The 15,821-nt window shown below is 35.9% G+C and overlaps 2 protein-coding genes across 2 annotated transcripts; both read left to right on the top strand.

The window, feature by feature from the left end:
• Window positions 1-974: 974 nt before the first annotated feature.
• On the top strand, window positions 975-5,193 carry zgc:110410 (uncharacterized protein LOC553618 homolog). Its single transcript, XM_042741027.1, has 10 exons — window positions 975-1,096; window positions 1,361-1,641; window positions 1,888-1,966; window positions 3,425-3,478; window positions 3,575-3,665; window positions 3,759-3,796; window positions 3,904-3,991; window positions 4,083-4,172; window positions 4,257-4,304; window positions 4,526-5,193. The coding sequence occupies exons 2-10, from the start codon at window positions 1,380-1,382 to the stop codon at window positions 4,673-4,675; spliced, it is 900 nt and encodes a 299-aa protein (XP_042596961.1). The 5' UTR covers window positions 975-1,096; window positions 1,361-1,379; the 3' UTR covers window positions 4,676-5,193.
• Window positions 5,194-5,815: 622 nt separating this feature from the next.
• On the top strand, window positions 5,816-9,592 carry LOC109105296 (protein FAM8A1-like). Its single transcript, XM_042741026.1, has 5 exons — window positions 5,816-6,346; window positions 7,083-7,203; window positions 7,296-7,419; window positions 7,495-7,634; window positions 7,733-9,592. Exons 1-5 carry the CDS (start codon window positions 5,878-5,880, stop codon window positions 7,875-7,877), a joined length of 999 nt encoding a protein of 332 aa, XP_042596960.1. The 5' UTR covers window positions 5,816-5,877; the 3' UTR covers window positions 7,878-9,592.
• Window positions 9,593-15,821: the final 6,229 nt, after the last annotated feature.

Genomic DNA, 15,821 nt, shown 5'->3' with positions numbered 1-15,821 from the left:
CCGCCAGTGTTTGGATATATTTACATACAAATAAGCAGCTAATGAATTATTAATGGTCATTTTCCTGATCATTTTTTAATATTTTTTTATTTATTTTTTTTGTCGTTGTTTTTAACTTGTGCGCACATGTTTTATTCATGACTAATAAGGTAGCGCACCTGCACATTTAGTTGTCAATATATTTAACGCCATCTACAGGACATGCAGTGCAATGTTTAATGGATTATTTCTCGGTAGTTCTTGCTGACAGAATGCAAATTCAAGTAGCTACGCAAATTTTTCTTATAAATATATGCAATAAAATATGAAAATTAATTAAATCTGTGCATGTTTTGATATTTGTTTCTTTTATTAAACTAATTGTTTACTCCAAAATGATTTTTTAAAATCATTTTCTCACCTTCCTGTTGTTTCACAGATTTTCCTTTTTATGGAACCGTAGAGGTAAAGTTTAGTAAAAGGTGAGCAGAAGCTGTGTGTGAGAAAACAGAGTGAGACCTTGTCTCAAAACAAAAGGAAAATAATGTGAAATATTTCTTTTTATTGTTGTATATGTATATGTGAAGGGGGTTTGTGTTATGAGTTGGTCAAGATTTAAAAAAATAAAAACAATAAAAAAAATAAAAATACTTTTATTATGCTTTTGTGATGTCTTTTGTCCTTTCAGGAGCTTGCTCACTTTATTTTATTGGAAAACATGATGGTAGGCAAAAAATAAGAGAAATTTCATTTTGGGGTGAACTCTCCCATTAATCACACCACAAAGAGGTTGTCCTCTAATTAAATAAAGCATTTAGTATTTATTTTCGTATAGTCAAAATGATAGAAACAAAAAGCAGTTACTTATATTATACTTAGCAGGTACTTATATACTTATATTACATAGTTACTTATATTATGTCATTGTTAATTTCATTGTGAAATGTAAAATAAAAAAATAAATAAAAAAAAATCCCACACGTGAACTTGGTTCTCATGAATGTGTATTGATTTGATAAGCTATGCAAAGTCCTGTCCCTCTGAAGACAAACTCATTGAGAATAGACTTTGCCCTACACAACTCATAACAGGAAGCAGAAGGGTACCAGACTGAAAGGTAAGTGGCGGTTTTAATGTGAGCAACATTTTACTATATTTTTACAGTATGTAACAATTGTGTGTTAGATGGAAATTGTAACAATTTAACATAAAGAGAATTTGACATCCTAAATTGATTTTCTATCTTCTAATCACGTCATTACTTGGCTACTCAAGATAAATATGCTGTCATACTAGTGGTATTTGTCTGTGTGGATTATGTTGTAAAATAGTTTAAGAGCTTGTATTTACTCTCGATTTTCTAAATTGTGTCTATACTTAGGTTTGTTGAGAGATACAATATGAGCAGAGAGCAGCCTTCCCCTCCGTATAACCCCTATTACCCTCCGCATTATCCTAATGCAACACAGGGTAACATTGGGCAGCCCACCGCTGGCATGATGCCCACCGCTGGCATGATGCCCCCCGCTGGGCAGCCCACTGCTATCATGATGCCCCCCGTTGTTGAACATGTCAATATGGGGCTTCCAGACAGCGCTCCACCAGAATACTCTCTGGGATTTGAAGACGAGAACTGCTTTTCAGATGCTACCATAAGAAGAGGTCAGCTGTACTTTAATTGTCTTTAATCATTTGTTTTTGCTATTACAGAAATATCCCTTAAACATTTTCACAAATGAAATTTATGTATAGCTTATATTTATATGTAAATATTAGGTGTACAATCAAATTTGAATAATACACGAACTTATGTACTTTTAAATAGCTATCAGGTATCAGCAAAGTCATGCACATGGGAATGGTCAATGCTAAAAACTTGTTTCTTGTGCTCAAATGTGCTTCATGTAGGTTTCATAAGAAAAGTGTATCTGACACTTATGGTTCAACTTTTAATAACCATTGGAATCATCTGTGCTTTTCTTTACTGGTGAGTTGACTGGTTTTTATGTGCCACACCTATTTCAAATCATTTCAAAACACAAACTGCAGATAATGAAGTGTACTTAAGTATTACTTCATAGGCTTGAGTACCTTAGACTCGTCTTTAAGTCAGTTAATTCAGTTAGGTCCATATATATGGACATTGACACAATTTTTTTAATTTTGGCCTTTTCAGGCAATGACTGTCTTAAGTCTTGAACTCACAGACATCACCAAACACTGGGTTTATTCCTTTGTGATGCTTTGCCAGGCCTTTATTGCAGCTGACTTCAGTTGTTGTTTGTTTGTGGGTCTTTCTGCCTTTAGTTTTATCTTCAGCAAGTGAAATGCATGATCAGTAGGGTTGAAATCAGGAGATTGTCTTGGCCACTGCAGAATAATCCACTTTTTTACCAACAAAAACTCCTGTGTTGCTTTTGCTGTGTGTTTTGGGTCATCGTCCATTTGTATTATGAAGCGCCCCCCATTCAACTTTACTTCATTTGACTGAATCTCTGGGCAGAGAGTATATCTCTTAAGAATTCTTCCGGTTGCTTCTGTCCTCTGTCACGTCATCACTAAACACCAGTCACCCAGTGCCACTGGAAGCCATGCATGCTCATGCCATCAAACCGCTCCACCATGTTTCACAGATGATGTTGTTTGCTTTGGATCATGAGCTCTTCCGAGCCTTCTCCAAAAAAGATTTCTTCCTGTCATTCTGGTACAGGTTGATTTTAATTTCAGCCATCCAAAAAAATGCTTTTCCAGAAGTGGTCTGGCTTTTTTAGATGTTTTTTGGCAACATCTAATCTGGCCTCCTGAAGAGTGTTCTTCTCTTGGTTGGATTATGTGAAAGGGTTTTTCTTTACCATGGAGAGGATCCTCCGATCATCCACCACTGTTGTCCTCCATGGACGTCCAGGCCTTTTTATATTGCTGAGCTCACCAGAGCATTTTTCATTTCTCAGAATGTAACAAACTGTTGATCTGGCCACTCCTAATGTTCCTGCTATCTCTCTGATGGATTTGTTTTGTTTTTGAAGTCTAACAATTGTCTGTTTCACCTGCATGGAGAGCTCCTTTGACCGCATGATGTGGGTTCACAGCAACAGCTTCCAAATGCAAATGGCACACTTAGAATCAACTCCAGACCTTTTACCTGCTTAGTTGATGTAGAATAAATGAAGGAATAGCCCACATCTGTCCATGAAACAACTGTTGAGTCAATTGTCCAATTACTTATGGTCCCTTGAAAAAGGGGGGAGGTAAAGAGCTGTAATTCCTTAACCTTTCCTTCAATTGTAATGAGAATACCCTCAAATTAAATCTCAGAGTGTGCACTTTAAGACCATATTCTTTAAGCATAAGAGCCTTCTTTTGAAACACAAAAAATATTATAATGTCAAACTTTTGAACAGTAATGTGTATAGTATATTAATGTTGACATGCCATTTTCTTATAGGGAGACACTCAAGGAATGGGTGAGAGGCACATACTGGTTTACCTACACTATGATGTAAGCACTTCTCCTTTGTTCTGCATGTCTTAATATGCATGTACTGCATCCATACATATGTAACACTGACTTCATGTGTTTGTTCAAAATTCACAAGTGTGCAACGTTCGTTCTAATCATTGTGCTCGTCTGTTGTGGTGACATACGTCGCAAAGTTCCCTTAAACTTCATCTTCCTAGCGCTATTTGTAAGTAAAACATAAAGCCACTGTAGTATTTAATAGTGCTAAGCATTAAATGTAATAATTTTGTAACTGCTAAGTGCTGTTTTCCCCACACAGACAATCACAGAAGGCTTTCTCCTTGGATCAGTGGTAGTGTGAGTAAAAAGCATCATTAAAATGCATTTTAGTTACTCAAAAATTTGCTCTTCAAATATTCAAAAACTTTAGTTTCACAGCCAGTGTTATTGTTATTACTATTCAGGTTCTATTCAGCAGAGGCAGTGCTCTGGGCAGTGGGTGCAACTGCTCTGGTGTCTCTTGCAATGAGTTTGTTTTCACTGCAGTCGAAAGTAAGTTATAAAATTGGCTGTGTACTGTATCAACAAAAAATTGAGTTATAAAGTTAAAAAAAAAAAAAAACATACCTATGGTTGTTTTTAGTGGGACTTCACAGCTCTGTCAGGGAGCATATGGGTATTATGCTGGACGCTGTTTTCATTTGCATTACTCTGTGCAATTCTGAGATCACAGGTAAATCATCAACTTATATGTTATCCTCTTATCAAAGATGTTTACTTGTTCATATTAGTTCATGCTGATTTTTATGTTTTAAAGTATTTGTACATCCTTTACGCATCACTGGGAACTTTGATCTTCTCTGTGGTAAGAACACATCTTTCTTAGTCATGTATTATCAAGTGTAGCTTTGTCTAAATGTATATGCATAATCCTTATCTAGGAAGGCTTCCTGATATACTTTGGTATTTATACTATTAGGTTGGTGCAGTATTAATTTAGTCTGCCAACAATCTTTTATTGTGCTTAGTTGTTCCCCTTTTACTGTTCTTATCTTACTGCCACTACGTTTCTTTTTCCATTCTTAGTACCTGGTGATGGACACACAGCTCATACTGGGTGGAAAGCACAAATACAGCATCAATCCAGAAGAGTACATCTTTGCTGCTCTAAACTTGTACCTTGATATTATCACAATTTTCTTATTATTGCTTCAATTAATTGGATTTTGTCGTTGATGTGGTTTATGAACATCATGATTTCTGCTCCACTCAACACCTCTCTCATGTAGACTAGGATTTTTTAGACACATTTTTACTCCATTTTTTAAACATAGCTTCAGTACTTCATACATACTTCATTGTGTCTATAACATATTGGAAGTTAAACTGAATTTTGGGTTAATGGTACAAAAGCCTATAGGTAAATCAGATAAAACAACTATCAGTAAAAAATGGTGGTGAAACAATTTTCACTCAGAATTTGCTATTAAATTTCACAGATAATTACAAAGAAACAGCAATTCACAAATTTAATTAAACATGAATTTTAAAGAACATATTTGTAAAACATATTTCAGTGTGTTTTAACAATAAAGTAGCTATTACATTAAAATTGCTATTAAATAGATATATAGATAAGTAAAGAAAGGACAATGTCATATATATGGGATATGAATATGCAATTAACTCTGGTTTTTTGAGACCACCGTTTTTACCACCATTATTTAATTTAAAACATAACTCCATTTATATTGTATGTTGTTGTGTTTATTTTTTTTTGTTATTTAATTGTTTTTTAAGTTAAATTTATTAAAGTATCTACTGTCATCCATTTTCTATGATTTTGAATCATTTGAGAACAACCACAAAAAACAACAACAATACAGACAATTTACCTAACAGTGCCAGTTTTCAGTAGGTAAGAGTTGGTTTAGTTGTGCCACCTTTACTTTAAAACAAATATTCCTATATAATATTTATTATAATCTATTATACGCATGCCTATTATATTTCAGTCTGCAATCAACTTGAAAAAAAAAAAAACATCTATGAAATATGACTGTAGATATACAGAATAAAAAGTGGTCCAGTAACATCACATTAGCATACAAAACGTCCTATTTTTATATTGTGTATATTATGAGACCGTTCAAAATATATGGTCACATGACAAATAATAAAGCACCTTATGCTAAGGAAGTGACACATCTTACCCCGCTCTAAATGTTGTTCTGTAAAATGATGAGAAATAAAACATAGATGGATCTTTCTTGAACCCAAACGATTGCAAACTCAACCACAGAGAAACACCTGAAGATGTAAGAAGAGTTACGGTTTTGTTATGCTAATATCTTCTATTACTTTTATTATGCATTACACAATGTTGCCGGAAGTTGATTAAATCGACACCGACTTCGTCATCACGAAACGAAAGTGTCATGGAGGAATTAGACGAAAACGCTCGTGATAAGGAAAAGTCGTTGGCAAAAAATAGTAAAACTGAGGACGGTGGAAACATGAAAACACAGCTTCACAAGCCCTGTTCCCAGGACAAGCAAGACACATCCCCCGCTGTTACCACCACGGAGTACTGCGAAAAACTACAGGAGTGGATGTGGCAGTACTACTACAGCTACATGAACTGGCAGAGCTGGATAGCTATGTCTGGGTTTTCCTTCCCACCGTGTTTCCCAACACAAGGAACAAATGAAACGCCCGGGGCGACGACATGGGGAGCAGATGTGTCGAATGGAGACCTTCGCAATTGGTTTAGCAGCAGCCCGTTTGGTTTTCCTGCTGCAGCAGCGAGCGGACAGAGTCCTCCTCGAGCTCCGGCTGCGCAGCTGCCACAACAACAACAACAACAACAACAGCAGCAGCAGCCTAATGGAAACGCTCAACAGCCAGGTAATAATATCCCATTAATACCTGTATTGTATTGATCATTACTAGTGGTGAATATGACAGCTCAAATGACAGATGACTGTGTGAGCCGGCTTCCTCGGCTTTGTTTACGTTAGTGTAATGTAATTTCGCAGTAGATCTGCATCATGTCAATACCTGGGTCTTTCTCATTATAAAGTAGGTATTCCCAGAAATATGCTTTTGTCACACTCAGGCATCTAACTTTATTATTATGTAAACATTAACGGGATGTCTAACATCATGGAAAGTTAGCTGAAGTTGTTCAGTGAGGCACCGATGGTTACATGAAGGTGATAGATGTATAACCATCTTTTGAAAAATGCTGATTAGTATTGGAATATTGGAATATTTTATAGTGATGTAAACCAATACGAGCAAACAACCTCACAATTTTTGTTAGTTAAAGGTTTATTATAAAAGACAAACCAGATAGAAAGTGAAAGTGAAAGAAACAGGAAAAACTTGAAATGATTACCAATTACAACATTCACATGAAAACATGTTTGAGACTCTATAATATGAGAAAGAGGAGATGAAGAAACACCATTCCTTATAATTACCAATTTTATTTTAGAATGATCACTTGATTGTGAAATCAAATCTTTGAAAATTTTGAGGTTATAATATCCTATATATTAACGCATATAAGACATATATTTCATGACAAGAATGATCCAATTTACACTAACAGTTCATGTCTATAATGTGTTTCGTGTAGGTAGGGAATATTCTATTCCCTCTCCTCTCCAACGATTCATGGCAGAAATGGTGGATTTCTTTATTCTTTTTTTCATTAAAGCTACAATTATCCTCAGTATTGTCCACTTGAGTGGAATGAAGTAAGTCTGAAATTTAATTGTGTATATTTCGTAACATATTGCTCATGCTGTATTTCATTAAAGTCGTTCATTCATCTCTTTGTCAATTGTAGGGACATCTCAAAGTTTGCCATGCACTTCATTGTAGAGGAGATTGATGAGGACACATCAATGGAGGAACTGCAGAAGATGATGCTTGTGGCTCTAGTGTACAGGATATTAGTTTGCTTTTATGAGGTAAGTTCAAACAATAGATTTAATCTGCTGAAATAATTCATGAATACCTGAATAACTGTTTTTGATTGATTTCAGATCATATGTATTTGGGGAGCTGGTGGGGCTACACCAGGGAAGTTCCTCATTGGCTTACGAGTGGTCACATGTGACAGCTCCGTCCTGGTTCAGCCAAACCGCGTTCTTGTGGTTCCAGCGACTAACGTCACGCTTTCTGCGTCAGTTTTGCTGTTACCTCTTTGTTTTATTTATTAAAAATTTCATATTTTTTCCAAAATTGAATTTTGAAACTTCTTCTATTATGATTTTCTTGTAGGTCGACCGTGAGAGCCTTAAACAAGAACTTCTCCATCGCTTTCTTCTTTCCGGCGTTCATCACGCTGCTTTTCTTTCAGCACAACAGGACTGTGTATGACATTGTGGCCGGCACCATTGTGGTCAAGAGAAACAGGCTTAGATGACTGTCACTGAAGTCGATACCAACCTTAAATTGTAATGCAAAAACAAGCTTATAGACAAATGAGAGCAAACCAGCTGCAGTGACACATGCTGAACTGAACTAAAGCTACTGGGCTCTCGAAGAACTGTCACTTTAAGAGCTGAACACCGTATTTCCAGTATTTCTCACCCATCATCTTTGGACACCTAGTCTTTTAAGCATGAACTGCTTTCTCAGAAGTATTTTTTAATCATCTGTGGTGACATCTTTAAATCTTTTTCTTGTGCCAAAATAAGATAATTTATAAATGAGCTGCCTCACAATACTTGAACTTCCTCTGGTACGTGCATTTCATCTCTATCTCTCTCTGTTTGTTAATGTATGTGGATTATTAATCTGAATATTTGCTAAGAATATTATTTGACTGATGGCATTTAAGCAGGAATTAACATTTCTCCAAGTGTCCCAGAGAAAGCCTTCTGTGTTGTCTGTTTATAGATTGAACATTTATACCAACAACAATCATTTGAATAGACATGTTTAAACAGGGATTTACAGCACATGAAAAAAGGATTCATTTTTTGAAATTGTATTTACGTATGCAGATGCAAAGTAGGCTGCATTAGGTTCATTTCCAAAAAGCTGTAAGAGTCAGCATGTGACAAGAGTCAGAATGTGGACAAATTGTCAGCAAATATTTAGAAGTCTCTTGAAACACTTTCAAGACAAAATTTTCATTTTTTTTTATAGGTCTGGACAGTAATAAACTTCTAAATTATGCTGATACATGTAAAGAAAATTAAAAGAATGAGGCTCTACTAAATATTTTGAAATAAATACTTGTAAAAACCTAACAATATGGTACTGATATATTGTGTATCACAATTTTTTTAATGAAAAGACTGCTAAATTTTTCAGTCTGCTATTAAATTACATTAATTGAAGAAGGGCAGTAATCATTTGGATTGTATTGGTCACAGACAGATAATGTGTATAAAAAAGGGGACAGTCTTACATTGAGGAAAGTGTGGCATCTGGCACTCCTAGCAGGTTTTCTCATCACTAGACATAAGTCACCAGTAGATGGCGCGAGAGCGCTGATTTGCATGTAAACTGCCTGTGGCTCAGTGTTGCCAATTTGGGGATTTTGTCACCAAATTTAGCTACTTTCTCATTGTAGCTGCGACTTTTTTTGCGACTTTTTTTTTTTTTTTTTTTTTTTTTTTTTTTTTTTTTTTTTTTTTTGCGACAAGGAGCTATTTTAGCTATATTTAAATAAATCTAGCGATTTTTTTATTTTTTACTTGGCCACACCCTGCTGTAGGCCAGTGACCTCTCACATTTGCTCTCAGTCATTGCAATGAGTCTGCACAATGAACACACCAGTACGCCATGCCTGCCATGACGCACACCACAATTTCATTGATTACACGAGGGCAACAACTACTCAATGCATGAACATCTTGTTTTAACCACGGACACAAAAGTTATACCACAATTCATGCACAGTCATGTCAACCAGATACTGAGAGACACAGTGCATCATCGTGTCATGTGTGCTGGGATGCAGTATTTTGCACTTACTTTGTAGTAATAGAGTGTGTTGACTGAAATAAGTTTGTATGAATAAAGTTTGTGTGAATGTAATATCTCTTATCTGTTGTATTTGAGCAGGACAGGGGTGCACTTTGGTGACACATAAAACAAATTCCCAACAAATTCCTTCATTTCCATCATGTTTGATGTGCTTGCAGATCACAAGCATTTCCTAATTTCACTTCAGAATTTTTTGTTATACTTAATCTTTTGTTATATTTTTATACTGTCATCATTTGTAAAGTATATATATATATATATATATATATATATATATATATATATATAATAATATATATATATATATATATATATATATATATATATATATATATATATACACACACACTTTCCTTACCAAAGTTACCTGTATTTACTTAGTTTTCATAATCAGATTTTCTGAGGGAGGGGTTTGGTAACACTGCTGTGGATACTGAACGTGTGAAACAGTGAAGTAATCACTCATGGTGTATATTTACAGACAAAATGTTTATAAAACGGGTAGTTCCAGTCTTGGTTTCTGGTTATTAACAACAGCTACGTATGTTCAAGTACGAGTGCACTATATAACTGCACGGCTTCCATAACGTATCGTTATTTGTGATGCATCGCAATGTTCTATTATATCAGGAATTATATCTTCTAAAATTCCAGAGTAAGTTAGTTATACCCTCACTGAAAATTTTGCCATCATTAAATTTTATAATCCTTCATGTCATTTCTAACATGTATGAACTTTGTTTTCAGTGGAACTTAAAATCTTTTTCTCAGTGAAAATCAATGGTAACTAAAACTGTTTGGTTACCAGCAGTCTTCTATTTGTGTTCCACAGAACATATACAGGTTTGAAACTACATGAGGGTGCTTAAATGATGACGGTATTTTCTGTGAACTATCCCTTTAATGGATTTGCATACAAAAATAGCATTTTGCGATGGATTGACAGTAAATTCGATATGGACCACCAGAAAACACTTTTTGTCCTACTCTTGAAAACCATTGGTTAATTACAGCAGTTGGAATATAAATAATAGGTAAAAAGTCTGTTGTGTATCATATTGTTTAAACTGGCCTTTCTTTCTTCATTTCCACTGAAAAGATTTTTTTCAGGGCATGTGATTTCTTTGCAAGAACATAATGAAAGGTTGATTGTGTTGATGTAGGCCCTGCAAATGGCTTTCTTCAACACAGACCTTCATTGCTTATTCAGATATTTTCCTTTTCTGTCTATCACTTTGACCCTGCTGACTTGTAAAACCCTTTCACTATCAGAATGGTACCACTGATGTTGCATTGCAGTTATCAGTGAGTAGTGCCCAGCCACATTCAGCCTGACTTTGTTTATCTCTCAAGTCAGATTGAGAATGCTATGCCAACTATACGACGTCATTGTGAGCCATGGCTCTGTGTGGGGGACACCAGTTACTCTCATGCTGCTATTATGATAATGCTGGCTCGGTCCCAACTGTATACTAAGTTGCCTTAAAGGGATACTCTACCCCAAAATGAAAATTTTGTCATTAATCGCTTACCCCCATGTTGTTCGTCTTCAGAACAAAATTTAAGATATTTTGGATGAAAACCGGGAGGCCTGTGACTGTCCCATAGACTGCCATGTAAATTACACTGTCAAGGTCCAGAAAAGTATGAAAAGCATCGTCAGAATAGTCCATCTGCCATCAGTGGTTCAACCGTAACGTTATGAAGCAATGAGAATACTTTTTTGTATACAAAAAAAAACAAAAATAACAACTTTATTCAACAATTTGTTTCCTCTGTGTCTCTCCACATCACCGTAGCAACATTTTAGAGAATATGAGCTAAACGCGGGCAGCCTACGCTCTTCTGTGTCAGCCCCACCACAAGGATACGTTTATGCTTTGATTTGAAAGAAAACAGTGCATCTGTGTGGCGCGACTGACACAGAAGAGCCCATATTCTCCAAAATGGCGCTATGGTCATCCAATCATTTGGTATTTCTGAAAAGCCCTGAATGTGTTCTGTACAGGACATGCAGACTTAAAACTCTGACATGTAATGTCTCAGAGAAATCACTAAAAAATAATGTCCTCTACAGAGGACAAAGCTCCATAGCTGGTATGAACTTACATCAACAAATTAGTACAATGTACTTATTGTGTTCATACTGTATGGCAAAACACTTCTGCTGCTATTGAGGTGGGATATGGGTAAGGTTAGGGGCAGATTTGGTGGTATGGGTGGGTTTAAGGGTTGGTTAAGGTGTAAGGGATGGGTCAACACTATAAATGTTATTACAGAAACTAATTATAGATGTAATTATGTGCAGGTATTTTTTTTTAAATATAAGTAAAATGTAAAAACATGTATGCATGCAATAAATGCATTGTATCAAATATTAATTTGAATTTAAGTACACAGTAGTAAAGGCCACCTAATATAAAGTGGGATGTCAAGCTAAGTGTTCATCAGGTGTGTCTCTGATCTGGCCTTTTCAAAATTCTGGCAGTGAATGTGATATTTTCAGCAGGTACTATAAAAGCGCATTCATGTGTTTGCGCTAGTGTAAGTTTTGTTGTTTTTGAGTGGTCTGAAGGGTGAGAGAAGGAAAGGACACAGTCAGCCTCTAAGGCATGTTGTCAGGGGCTTCCAAACTGCAAGCTGATTGGCTGATTGGACAGCATTCTGTCATTAATTGGTGATGTGTTTTACTTTCTGTAGTAATGATGTCATCGGTAGCCAATCAAAGTGCCATGGTGACTGTGATTGGTGTGATCTGATTGGCTATTGAGTTGAAAATAAGAAGGGGTTGGGTTTCTCATCATCCAAGACTGATGTTCACTCTTAGCTTTTGCAAAATGAGTCTGCTCTTCCAAATCGATGATCAAAACAACAATAGCGAGGAACAGTGCTCTCAAAACAGCGATAAAATCCTCATTGGCATTTTAGGCTTCTATGCTGTTATTCTGTCTTTATTACCCCGAGACTGCAGCATACAGTGTTGATTTGTAGCTTAATGTCGTTGTCTTTGACTGTCGAGATATGAGGGGATTTCCTCATCGCTCGAGCTATAACATTGTACTTTAAAACAGAGCATACATACTTGGTCCTTTGAAAGAATAAACAAAACATATTCTTAGCATGTAAATTGATATTGACCTCTCCATATAATGCTTTATAGAAAGTGAGCACAGTGAAACATGGTAAAGAAGAAGTGTAGAAAAAAAAAATTGGTTTGTAGAGGTTTGAAAAGTAGAGGACAATTTATTTATACCAGTAGGAAGTGAAATTCCAATCTTACGTATTGCAATTTACGTACAATAGAAATGTATTGAAATATACAGAAAATAGACTCTAAAAATACATATATTCCTCAGTTTGAGGCCAGTCTTCCTCTGAATTTAGAGCAGACGGTTATCAAGTGCTGACCAATCTTATCAATGTCCAAGTGTCTGTCTGTAAGGCAATTAATATTTAACACCTCCCAGGTTTACACACTGACAGGCAACTAACTATGTGTATGTGACTCATGGCTCTCTGGCAGACGTTTTAATTAGTGATCCAGCTGCAAGAGAATGGAGACTTCAATGTCCATTATAACGGAAGGTGCTGAGATGAGAAGGGATGGGGGGTTAATCTCAGAGGGGACAGATTTGGCGGCAACACTGTGGGAGATGCAGCAAAACATGTTTGTTATTAATGTCTATATGTTGGACACTGTGTCTGTTATGTGATGACTTGATTCAAACCTGTAATTAATTATGAAAATCCTGACTGGGGGCTTTATTCAGTGGCAGCTGCTGGTAAATCAAAAGGATTGACAGCTTGCCAGAGCTTCGGAATACTGAAAGACAGGTTACAAGATTATAGGGGACAGCTATACAGTGCTTGGCTAAACAGCATGATCAAATGTATGTATTCAAACAGGCCATTCCGCTGGAACATTGTGCTTGTAAGTTTGGAAAGTGTAACCACTAGATAATTTCCTTGACCTTACAGTCTTACTCATTTATGGCCCCATTTGAATGAACATTTGTTGACATGAGGAATTCATGAATCTGGTCCCCAGTCATTCAGCAGTAGTGAACTCAGCTGCACAAAAGGGAAAGTGTCTGCCCGGCAACAGTATCAGTGTTTCCTAAACAATTCAAGCAAACAAATGAACAAAATCAGGAAGCTGTACTGAAATAAATCTATTTCAAGGGAAAAACTGTAGAATAACTAAATCTTGTTTATTTTTTTTACTTCAGTTAGAATGGATTTCACTATGAATGTTCTATTTTATAACATAAATCATTGCATTTTACTAATAAGTCAGTATAACTATTAAAGTACAAAGTGGCTTCTTTTGGAATGCATTGTGGCAGTTGTTTGCCAGGCTCACGAGTTCATCTGGCCTGTCTGGTTTTGGCATCTCATGATTTGGCCTGCCATGCCATATCACATTTCAGTGCATTTTATGCATTGAAATAAAGAGAACATGAGTGAATTTAATTTTTAAAAAGTAGATTCAATATAATATAGTTGGATATATGAAACATTTGCTTTCTCAATCCTCAGTCGAGTTAGATTTTTGGCCCTTTACAAAAAGTTCAGGCATGTCTGGAAATAATGTTGCAACACTGGAAAAAGGAAGTGGCATGGGTTAACCCACTTGTTTACCTCAGCGGTTCTGCCAAGAGATAAATTCAAAAAGAAACCAAATTTAATATAATCTTTGCTACCTCTTAGGATACAGTATATGAGAGCAGGGACTATTTTCATTCCAGATAATGTTTTTATAGTGATTCCGATAATAATTCATAATGCATTGCACTATGAAACATTATTAGACATATTCTTAACAGATTTGAAATGTGAAAAGTAACTTTTGTAGAAATTGACAAATGGTAGCATTTATCATTTACTTGTTATTCGTTAAGCAAAAGCGAGGAGGAAATCCATTTTCATATGGTTTGCATGGTTTACTCCATTTTATGTTTCTGCGTAGAGTTAACCATTTTCCAGTACTTTTGTGGCAAAGCAGTGACAGTGATTAGAGATGGACGATCTAGCAATGGTTTTATAATAGCTTGGTTTTATAATTGCTGTTTGTGTGTTTTCTTATGTTTCCTCTCTCTGTTAGGCTGCCAAAACCACTATTGAGGCTGTAGTGCCCCTCCCTTGTGCTTAGTATTAAGCCTTTTGAGTGTCTGATAAAGAGAATGTTATTGCATTCCTTACTGGAAGCCTCAGATATAGTGACCAGTCTGAGGTTTCACTTTTATTAAGCATTCAGCACATTTGACCACTGAACGTTGCCCTCCTCAACCCCTTGGCAAAGTTTAAAAAAACAAACAAAGATGATATTCTTCATGTCTGTGCTTATAAATTGGTTGAGCTGCTCCTTCAACCATTCTTGTCCTAGCTCCTCGAGTTATATTCTCAGCAGAAGTGTGTAGGCTAGAGCTATTTTTGGCTATACTCACTCTGAAAGACATGGAAAAACATTTACTTTTAGAAAGATTTGGCTGTCTGTTATTGTGGTTCTGTTTTAGAAGTCAATGAAGTACTTGAAAACGATAGTTTGGAAAGTTCAGTCATGATTTACTCACCCATGTGTCATTCCTAATCTGAATGACATTCTTTCTTCTGTGGAACACAAAAGAAAATATTTTGAAAGCCACTGGGGTCCAGTTCAAGATAGTACTACAAATAGCACTGTGATTATACGATTTCTTTGAGTTTAACAGACTTTCTGACTCAGCTCATGTTTCACATTCAATTGGGCCTTGCAAACAAACAAATGTCATATGTTCTGGCCATATTGTCTCTTAATCATACAAACATGAGAACTATTTATTCTTAGAGTAATAACAGAAAATAAAGTGTTAAATGTATTAAAGGTATAAAAAAAACTTTTTCCTTCACATGCATACATAGTTACACGCTCACATAACGCATGACTCAGAGAAAAATTCTCGAGGTGGAAGCCTTGAGACATATGTAGAACCCTGTCCTTGTTACCTCGGCAACACAGGTCCTTGCGTAATCTTCCCACATGCTCAGAGACAGTATAATACCAACTAAATCGAGGGACTTTCCAGTTTGAAGTGTGTACAGTTCACTCAAATGACACCGGACTGGTTGCCTTCCGTTAGAATAGTCCCTTTAAAGGGAAGTCAGTTCACTTGGCCACCATATTGGCATTCTGCAAAATAGCTCCTGTCTACTTGAACAGGGAGGGACTGATATCTATGAAACTGTTTGTCAAGATCGCGTAAAATATTTCTAATTAGCAATAAAATGACATAAAATTAGTATCAAATGGTGCTTATTTTGCAAAAAAATCTAACAAAAGCTGCATTTTGAAGCTAATCTGAGTGAATTAGCTAACACTAAACACATGGTA

Source organism: Cyprinus carpio, chromosome B16, assembly GCF_018340385.1.
Source record: "Cyprinus carpio isolate SPL01 chromosome B16, ASM1834038v1, whole genome shotgun sequence".
Taxonomy (NCBI): domain Eukaryota; kingdom Metazoa; phylum Chordata; class Actinopteri; order Cypriniformes; family Cyprinidae; genus Cyprinus; species Cyprinus carpio.
This window is presented reverse-complemented; position numbering and strand designations above follow the sequence as displayed.

Bases quoted from the DNA above. Each gene is read 5' to 3' on its own strand.
- zgc:110410 (XM_042741027.1), top strand. From the start codon at position 1,380: ATGAGCAGAGAGCAGCCTTCCCCTCCGTATAACCCCTATTACCCTCCG. The intron at 1,642-1,887 runs GTCAGCTGTACT...TGCTTCATGTAG, and splicing joins AGATGCTACCATAAGAAGAG to GTTTCATAAGAAAAGTGTAT. The intron at 4,305-4,525 runs GTAAGAACACAT...TTCCATTCTTAG, and splicing joins GAACTTTGATCTTCTCTGTG to TACCTGGTGATGGACACACA.
- LOC109105296 (XM_042741026.1), top strand. From the start codon at position 5,878: ATGGAGGAATTAGACGAAAACGCTCGTGATAAGGAAAAGTCGTTGGCA. The intron at 7,204-7,295 runs GTAAGTCTGAAA...TGTCAATTGTAG, and splicing joins GTCCACTTGAGTGGAATGAA to GGACATCTCAAAGTTTGCCA. The intron at 7,420-7,494 runs GTAAGTTCAAAC...GATTGATTTCAG, and splicing joins TATTAGTTTGCTTTTATGAG to ATCATATGTATTTGGGGAGC.